This window comes from Coenobita brevimanus, chromosome 106, assembly GCF_032717465.1.
Source record: "Coenobita brevimanus isolate Jiangsu-jjx chromosome 106, ASM3271746v2, whole genome shotgun sequence".
In the NCBI taxonomy this organism is placed as follows: Eukaryota; Metazoa; Arthropoda; class Malacostraca; order Decapoda; family Coenobitidae; genus Coenobita; species Coenobita brevimanus.
In genome coordinates, this window is record NC_137059.1 from 15,530,760 (window position 1) to 15,540,956 (window position 10,197).

Genomic DNA, 10,197 nt, shown 5'->3' on the forward strand with positions numbered 1-10,197 from the left:
TATCCGCCCCTGTGTGGAGTACAACTCTCGTGTGGGGAGTCTCCCCACATACAGCTTTTCTCAGTAGGGTGGAGTCAAAGGCTTTTCATCTCATTAACTCTCCTCCTCTTACTGACTCCCTTCAACCTCTGTCTCTTCGCTGCAGTGTTGCATTTTTATCTCTTTTCTGTCACTACTTCAATGGTCACTACTCCTCTGAACCGTCTGCATGCATTCCTCCACCTCTACGACGGGCGTGTAGCACCCGTCTGGCAGCAAACTCTCATCCCTTTTCTGTCCAGCTCCCTAAAGCAAGAGTTAACCGTTACTCCCAGTCCATCATTTATGCAACAGGTCAACTCTGGAACTGTCTCCCTCTGTCTGTATTTCCTGCTTCCTATGATCAGTTTTTCAAATGCAGTGTGTCACTCCAGACATCTCGAAATGAAATGACCGGATATTGAATTTGGCTCTCTCTTGTATTTTGTTTTTCTCTTGGAAGGAACAATTTTGCGGGCTTGCGGCCTTTCATTCCGTCTTCCTCACATTAAAAAAAAAAAATCTACTATTTATATCTTTCACTCCCCAGCTAACTTCATTGGCACACTGTCTAACTCTCTTTACCTCTTTCCAGAACATTTTCTTACATTCCCTCCAATTTACACTCAAATTCCTCCCAAATTCCTCATCCACTCTCTTCTTACCCTCTCTTACTAATCTTTTCACCTCTCTTGTCCTCTCTGCATGTAACTTTCTCTTGCGTCTCTCAGCTTCTTCCACGCCAATGTTTCTGATCCACTCACTCTATGCTTTCTTCTTTTGTGCCACAGCCTCCCTCATCTCTTCATTCCACCATGCTGTTCCCTGCACCCCCTTTTGTCTTCTCTTCAACCCACACACCACCTCCCATGCAGCACAAATTTCTTCTGTGACTGTCTTGCACACACCTTCCACATCCCCCATCTGCTCGAATCCATATTTACGCAATGGCATCTCCACTTCCCTCTTAAATTCTGCTTTTTTGCCCTCCTCTTGTAATTTTTCCACTCTCCTTGTATGCACTACTTCCACCTATCCTTCCCTTCTACTTCTCTATTTCCTTTGGACCTTGATTCTGTGGTCAGAAAGTCCACTTCCCCAGCTTCTGTATACTCTTGCATCCATTACACACCTCATCCTTTCATCCAAACACACGTAACCAGTCATCACCTTCCGTTCTTTCAGTTCACCACCCACCCTTCTTATCACTTGCCACATGTACCTATGGATGATTTTGTGCCTGAAGAGGGTATTGACTCTCACCAACCCCCTCGCAGCACAAATGTCCACTAAAGCACTGCCATTCTCATCCATCTCTGCAGGCACACCCCACTCACCAACCACTCCATCCACCTTAACATTCCCTACTTTTCCATTCGTATCTCCAATCAAAAACACTTTCTCGTTCCTTTCAAACTTTTCCAAGTATGCATCCATGTTTGTCCAGAACTCCTCTTTCTCTCTCCTTGCACGATCTTGCATTGGCGCATACATGCACACAATCGTCCACATTTTTAGTCCAACTCTCAATCTTACCCACACAACCCTAAAGCCAACTGATCCATACTTTCTTATATTCTCCTTCCATCTGTTACTTACACCAATACACACTCCTTCTTTTGCTCTCTCATTCTCACCTACTCCCGCACATATTCCCCAACCATACTCCCATTCTTTCACAGTCTCACCTCGTCATTTAGTTTCAGTTACTCCACATACATCCACTTTTGCTCCCACAAGCACCTAGACAATCTCTCTTTCACCTCATCATTTACACCCCATACATTCCAAGTAGCTATCTGTACCATGTCCTTTGTTCGGTCCTTAGTTATCACCTTTTGGTCAGTCCTGGTCTGAGGCTTCTTGTTCGTATTTTTAGCTGATTGTTTTCCGGGGAGGGGCACTAACCCTCCGCCAACCCACTTATTGTCATGTAGGGAACACGTGTTGATTGGTTATAAGGTTACCACCCAGCGTTGTAAATGCTTTCCTGGTTTACAGGAAATCATTTAGCTTGCCACTCAATGTAGAGCTACCCTAAAGACAAAACCACTACATTAAGTGGGTGGAAGAATGAAATACGTCACATGTTTATCGGAAAATATATGTTATTCATATTTTTCCCGTCCAAATTCTTCCGTATCACTTTCAAGAACATGGGCAGACGTGGTCGTAGAAGCTACCACATCAGCTTCCCTGTGCTTTTCAGCCTGTCTCTTGAGTCTTTCGACATCAGCTGCCATTTTTTGGCATCTCCTTGAGTCGGCTCTATCAACAGGGCCCAACTGGAAAGAGCCTTTGGTCCCCACTTTAGCTCTCTGATCATCTAGGTATTGCCTGTCCTGTATAGGAACCAGAAATAAGAAATATGTGCATTATATTGCATGCCCAATGGGATTCAGCTGAATAATGCACACATAGAACCAATTATAAATCAGAGAAAATATTCACCTTCTTTCTAGGAGGACAAGTGCAGACAATATGCTGGACTTGACAGTTTTCTTTGCTGCACTTCACAGATTTGTCATCACAGTTACGGACAGGCAATTCACATATACAGGCGGAAATATCAAAAAGCTTATCTAACTTTGCTTTCAGTTTCTGTTCCTGAACTGTAGGAAGAGATTTCCTGTTGATGGCCTTTGCTTTCTTGAAGCACACTCTGTTGACCATTTTCACCACGTAATACTCTCCATGCAGGGTAAGCCGTGGGTTGACTGCCCCCCAGATGTCGATGACATCCTTTGCTATCATCTTAGCAGTAGCGTAATCTTTTACATGGGGATGACTGTTCTGCAGATAATAGCAATACTGTATTACTTGGCAGAGTGTAGGCGGTTCGGTTTTATCCAGCGGCGAAAGGTGACTGCAGAACTTTCTGGCTGTACCAGTCCAAGTTGACACTGCAGAATTGCGAGTTCTTCCCATTTTCAAGAAATGTATCACAACGTAACATACCTGCAACATGACAAAAGTCAGGCTCAGTGAATGCACATATACTATGCTTTCATACAAACGAAAGTCAGAGTAAAATTGTGAAAAAATTCAATGGGTCACTGATATTTGTATTTGTCTTTAGATCGATTTCCTCAAAAAACTATACAAGTGATGGATCTAAAACTTCTTGTCAGACATCATAATACTGAGTCCTAATTATCTCTACTTGTCCAAGATAGTAGTTTTATAATGAACCTACCCTACTGAGCATAGAGCCACATGATATGGAAAGAAGAGTCATAAAAAGTAACAGAAAGGGAAGGGAGAGGTAAGATGAGAGGAAGGCAGACGGAAATAAAGTGAGAAAGGGGAAGGGAGATGTTCAGTACTACCATACATCAAGTGAGTGGATGATTGTTGCCACCACCTCATAATTTCAGTTATTGTTTAAATTATGTAATTACAATTGTTGTATGTATCTTTGTTTTAGAAATGCTTTACATTTAAGCTTTACTGGTTTCTGTATTTCCTCAGGATGTACACATTAATCTGTTGATTCCAGATCAATGACTTATAAAAGTATTACATAGTTGCATTGATGTACCATGAAGTACTTGCCCAATAGATAGTGTACCATTGTGTATGTAATGAAGTGATCTGCGATTCAGGTGTGTGGTGAGAGGGCAACTGGACATGCACAAGGCAGCTTGCAGTCAGTTCATCTGAGGAGCTGATGTTGACCCCTGCTAAAAGGTAATGACTGTGCCAAGACTCAAATCTTCATGTTTATGTTTCTGCCTCTGCCTTTATAAAGTGTTGTACTGTAAACCATTGTTTTGCATGGCTATAATGTATTCCTAGGTTGTACCATGCATTGTGTAAGTGAAATCTGCACAGAAAAAAAAAAGGTTAAGAATCCCTTTGTTTTGGTATTGGGGAAAATTGAATTATAAATATTCCCAAAGATTCCTCTTTTGGCTCTTTAAAGTTTTTGTTATCTTCAATACAGGAGTGATTCCAGTATTGTGTGGCTTACTGTCAAACTGTGCCACAGTTGATGCTATCCATGTCTCTGATGCACAATAATGAGGTGGTAGGAAGTTCAGAATACATTCCAAAAGTAATATAGCAGTTACTTGATGATTACACATTTTAAGGGTTAAAGATGTATTGGTCATGAATGTAACAGTAAAGTTATATTAAATGTTAAATTATATATATTTTTTTATAAAAGTTCATGTTGTACACAGATTTGCAAACAAGCCCCTAGTAAGACAAAGACACAGTATTTTTTCTTTAGCTGTTTTAATATACATTTCTATATGTCTTTTATTGCTTTGCAAATTGAATAACCATTAAAATGAACCTGAACATTTTTTTTTCTTTTTTGTCAGTATAAATGAGCTCCATGCAAAATAAGGGTTCACTGGACCATGTACTTAACTTCATGGAAATGCTGGTCTAATGGCGGCTGTTGTTCCAGGTTCACAGCTGGAGTCAGAGCAGTAAAAGTGTCATAAACACTGTCGTCACTGCCTGAGTAATGGATGATAAGTACAAAACAGGACTGAGGGCACATCTTATGTTGTGTTAGCACATCCAACAAAGGGTAACAACATTTGAAGTAAGGAAGATGGTGGTAATATGCCTGAATTGACTCAGCAGTGATGGCCTGTATGTTTAAAGTTACGGTTCAGAAGCATTCACGTGTTAGCAATATTTAATCCTTTGGCCGTGTTAGGTGACTGTGGTCGCCCTACCAATTATTCTTTGTGGCAAGTCAGGCAACCACAGTCCACAGCCGAAAAAAACACATTTCCATCTACACGTCTGTTGTTTTTCTCTAAATACAGTAGGTTTTGATTTCTTTTATGTGCCAACAAACAGTATACATGTGTCTAGTGTATATATACAAGTGAAAAACCTTGTTTGAAGTAAATATCTTGTCATTATAGCAAAATTAGAGAATAGCAAAAATTATTTTTTCATTTTTTTCTCAGAAAATTACAATGTTCGTGTACAGATATGGTTAGTTTTGATTTCTCTTTGTGTGCCAACAGACAGTGTACTGTACATGTGTCAAGTGTAGATATACAAGTGAAAACCTTGCTTGACATAAATAATTCTGTCATTATTGCAAAATCACACAATTGCAAAAATTAATTTTCGCATTTTTTTCTTATAGCCTTAAAGTATTTTTGTAGAGAAATGTGCATTTTTTACCATTATCACACTAAAAAAATTAGAACTTCACAGTAATTTCCCATTGGAAAAGTAACAGTATAATTAGCACAATTTTTTAGGGACTTAGGCCGCAACCAGGGGAATGACCGAGAAATGATAGGTCGTGGCCAAAGGGTTGAAGGAATAATAGTCTGTGTTGAAATTTTATCCATTTTTTATGTTTTGAAATATTATCCATTTTATATATGTACTATTATTATCCAGTAATAGTGATGAATTTTTGACACTGTTCATTGTAATGGGAGCATCTTATGACTGAGCATGGGTACAATGAGGGCAAGTCATCCTGTTGGTGGTAGACAGTAAGATTAACACCAAGGTAGAGTAACTGAAGTATAGTGGAAGTTGAGAGAGGTGGAAGGAATGATATAATGGAGGTGGTAAAGGAAGAACCAAATGTAAAGTTAGAATGTGAGGTGAGTTACAAAATATTGGAGGTGGTAAAGGAAGAACAGTCAGAGTGTGAGGTGCGTGACAAAATATTGGAGGTGGTAAAGGAAGAACCAGATGTACAGTCAGAGTGTGAGGTGCGTGACAAAATATTGGAGGTGGTAAAGGAAGAACAGTCAGAGTGTGAGGTGCGTGACAAAATATTGGAGGTGGTAAAGGAAGAACAGTCAGAGTGTGAGGTGGGTGACAAAATATTGGAGGTGGTAAAGGAAGAACAGTCAGAGTGTGAGGTGCGTGACAAAATATTGGAGGTGGTAAAGGAAGAACAGTCAGAGTGTGAGGTGGGTGACAAAATATTGGAGGTGGTAAAGGAAGAACAGTCAGGGTGTGAGGTTTGTGACAAAATATTCCTCAGTGACAATGAGACTGTCCTGGACACAGTGTCCTCAGCTGAAGTTGAGCAGTTCAGATGTTTAGAGTCTGGTAAAGCATTTCCTTTTAAGAACAGTCTTACCCAACATGCAGTTATTCATTCAGGAGTGAAGAATTTCAAGTGTGATGAATGTGGTAAACTGTTTTCTCAGAAGGCTAGTCTCACTCAGCACCTATTAATTCATTCAGGAGCGAAGAATTTCGAGTGTGATGAATGTGGTAAACTGTTTTCTCAGAAGGTTGGTCTCACTAAGCACCTATTAATTCATTCAGGAGCGAAGAATTTCAAGTGTGATGAATGTGATAAACGATTTACACGGAAGGATCATCTCACTCGGCACCTATTAATTCATTCAGGAGTGAAGAATTTCAAGTGTGATGAATGTGGTAAACAGTTTACAGAGAAGCATAGTCTCATCGAACACCTAGTAATTCATTCAGGAGTGAAGAATTTCAAGTGTGATGAATGTGGTAAACTATTTGCACGGAAGCATGGTCTCACCAAACACCTATTATTTCATTCAGGAGTGAAGAATTTCAAGTGTGATGAATGTGGTAAACAGTTTACAGAGAAGCATGATCTCATCAGACACCTAGTAATTCATTCAGGAGTGAAGAATTTCAAGTGTGATGAATGTGGTAAACAATTTACACAGAAGAATGGTCTCACCAAACACCTATTAATTCATTCAGGAGTGAAGAATTTCAAGTGTGATGAATGTGGTAAACAGTTTACAGAGAAGCGTTATCTCATCAGACACCTAGTAATTCATTCAGGAGTGAAGAATTTCAAGTGTGATGAATGTGGTAAACAATTTACACAGAAGAATGGTCTCACCAAACACCTATTAATTCATTCAGGAGTGAAGAATTTCAAGTGTGATGAATGTGGTAAACAGTTTACAGAGAAGCGTTATCTCATCAGACACCTAGTAATTCATTCAGGAGTGAAGAATTTCAAGTGTGATGAATGTGGTAAACAATTTACACAGAAGAATGGTCTCGCCAAACACCTATTAATTCATTCAGGAGTGAAGAATTTCAAGTGTGATGAATGTGGTAAACAGTTTACAGAGAAGCGTGATCTCATCAGACACCTAGTAATTCATTCAGGAGTGAAGAATTTCAAGTGTGGTGAATGTGGTAAACGATTTACATGGAAGGAAAATCTCACCAAGCACATATTAATTCATTCAGGAGTGAAGAATTTTAAGTGTGATGAATGTGGTAAACTGTTTGCCCAGAAGTCTGGTCTCACTCAGCACCTATTAATTCATTCAGGAGTGAAGAATTTCATGTGTGATGAATGTGGTAAACGATTTACATTGAAGGAAAATCTCACCAAACACCTATTAATTCATTCAGGAGTGAAGAATTTCAAGTGTGATGAATGTGGTAAACTATTTGCACAAAAGCGTAGTCTCACCAAACACCTATCAATTCATTCAGGAGTGAAGAAGTTCAAGTGCAATGAATGTGGTAAGCATTTTGGTATGAAAAGTATTCTTACTAAACACCTTTTAAATCCTTGTGTAGGGAAGAGTTTCTAGTGTGCTTAATGTGGTAAACAGATGACTCAGTTGATGTCATGCAACACTGTTTAATTCATTAAGGAATGAAGAAATTCAAGTGTAATGAATGGGGTAAACAGTTTTATTATAGGTTCTTTCCAGTATCAGTTCAGGAGTGAAAAAATTTCAAATGTCATGACTGGAAAGCTGTGTAGAAAAATAAAAATTCTTATTCACTTGATACCTGACAGTTCATTCAGGTGTGGAAACAATTATATAGTTATGATATATGTGGCCATATGGAGAGGATGGAGAGTGAGAGACTGATGAGGAGAGTATATGTGAGTGAGGTGGAGGGGGAGAGAGGGAGGGGGAGGCCGAGGATGAGATGGAAGGACGGAATGGAGAGGTATATGAGGGAGGGAGGTGTGAGCTGGGAGCAGGGCAGTGAAATGGCAGGGGACAGGGTGACATGGAGATGATTTGTTTGTGGCCACCCTGTATGGGATTAAGGCGTCTGGCAATAGTTAGATAAATGTGGCAAAGCTTGAAGAAGAAATTAGGCTTTAACCAGGCATCCCCCCTGTTTCCTTGCTCGCTGTTGTCGTGGGGAGGCTTCAGAGACGTCGATTGGATCTTGACGAGTGGTGGAGCTATGGTGGGGTCTCTGCTCTGCGCCCTCCCCTCTCCTTGGGTCCCTGTCACTGTCTCAACCAATTTTGCGAGGCTCTTTTTCTTATTTTATTGCTTTTTCCTTCCTTTTCCCCTGTCATCACCAAATAGTAGAGGCCTTTAGTTATGATACTAGTCTCAGCCCCTTTTGTCATTTCGGGCAAGACTGCTTCCTCCCCACGTGTTTGCCGTACATGGTGACCTGTATATTGCTTGCGCCCCTCAATTTGGGAGTTGAGTCCACCATGAGGCAGGGTGCAGTTCCCTGCTGTGGGCAACATGCTCCTTTAGTAGGTGGGTTGGCATGAGACAGGCGGTCCAATGTGGACTTGCTGGACAGATCGGCTGGCCATGTGTTTGCTCAGTCAACCTTGGCTAGGGTCAAGCAGGCCCTGTTTGATGGGCACCGCATTGGCCCATAGCTGCCACTCCACACCAAACCGTGTCCGCGTGTACCACTTCCGCTATCCCTGGGGCTGTTGGGTGAGTTGGACCCAACATTAGCCTCCCCTCATTGGGCTCTGTGGTGGGTGGGGGGGGTGAAGTCTACCAATTCACATTATATAGATACAGTTACTTCTCACCTGATTATGGTGACGACCCACGACTCCCTTTTGACTGTGGCCTCAACTTCTTCCCCTTCCCTACACATTCGGTTACATTAAACACCCCATCCTTCCCGCCTACTGTGTCTTCCACTCCTCCAGCTTCTGCTCTGTCTACTTCAGTCAGTCCTACTATTGTCACACTTCATCCTTACCTTTCTCCTTCACCTGTCTCTAATCCTTCTGTGTCCTCTGTCTTCCTCTCCCGACCTCGTCCTTCTTCCTGTGTACCTGCCTCGTCCCTCACCTCCTCAATTTTCGGTTCACAGACATGGTCAAAATTGTCAGTGTCCATGATACGACCAATGACCTCTCGCTCCACCTCTCTCTACTTTGACAAGTAGGCAGGGATGTCACCTTCTTGGCCTGTCCGAATGGTTCCCGCCTCCTTGTTGTTCACAGTGCTGCCCAAGCCGAGAAAGTGACGTCCCTGGTCAACAATGCAGGACAACCCATCTTCGTGTCTTTAGGCATCCAGCTCAATTCTGCCAGTGGCACCATCCGTTTACCATCTTTGATGTCTTTTGGCCAGAGGGCTTTCACAGATTGCTCTAATGACATTGAGCTAATCCTTTCAGAACAGCTTCATCCAATATGTTCAGTCCATTGTTATGCAACTCCTCCTTGTGGACGACGCCAAGAGCATGCTAATATCGTAAAAATAGTTTTTGTCTTTAGCGGTCTGCCCCCCACAGTCATCATTGGAGGCACTGTTCTCCAAGTATGTGAGTCTATTCCATCTCCTTACCAGTGCACATCTTGTTGGCGCTTTGGTCATCCAGCCAAATACTGCCGATCATCTGCAGTCTGCGCTAGCTGTGCACTGGCCAGTCATACCACCTCAGAATGCATTTCCACCATCCGATGCTGCCCTAACTGTCAGGGTAGCCATTCTGCCACCTACCAACAATGTCCCGTCTACCTCTTCAAAGCAGAAGTGTCCAGCATCTGCTGGAAAACTGGCCTCTCCCTTCGTGAGGCTCGTTGCAGAGTTCGCGGCCTCGGTCACCATCCTAACGTTACCTATGTACGTGTAGCTCGTTCTTCTCCCATAGTAACTTCTAGTGCCAGAACTATTTCATCTTCCCCTTCTGCACCTGTCTCTGTATCTGCTGCCCCTTCTTCCTCTCCTCCCACCTCTCGTCTTCCCACCTCTCACTCTGTCCCTACCCCTGTGACCGTTGTCTCCTCTTCCCTTCCTCCTAGTACTCCTATTTCCACCTCTCCCTCCTCTCTACCTAACTTCCCCTCTACCTCAGTCTTTCCCTTACAGACTACTCTTGATCCTGTCTCTAATTCTTTCTCTGTTTTAGATTCCTCAACCCCTACTTCCTCTCCATCCCCTTCCTTACCTGTTCCTTCTCTTTGTCCATCCCTCCATTCCCAAC

The 10,197-nt window shown here is 42.0% G+C and overlaps 1 protein-coding gene across 1 annotated transcript; it reads left to right on the forward strand.

Annotated features, from left to right (window-relative positions):
• Nucleotides 1-4,419: 4,419 nt before the first annotated feature.
• LOC145416545 (uncharacterized) lies at nucleotides 4,420-9,846 on the forward strand. Its single transcript, XM_080285511.1, has 6 exons — nucleotides 4,420-4,460; nucleotides 6,005-6,072; nucleotides 6,211-7,500; nucleotides 8,627-8,687; nucleotides 9,212-9,312; nucleotides 9,488-9,846. Exons 1-6 carry the CDS (start codon nucleotides 4,420-4,422, stop codon nucleotides 9,844-9,846), a joined length of 1,920 nt encoding a protein of 639 aa, XP_080141637.1.
• The last annotated feature ends 351 nt before the right edge of the window (nucleotides 9,847-10,197 follow it).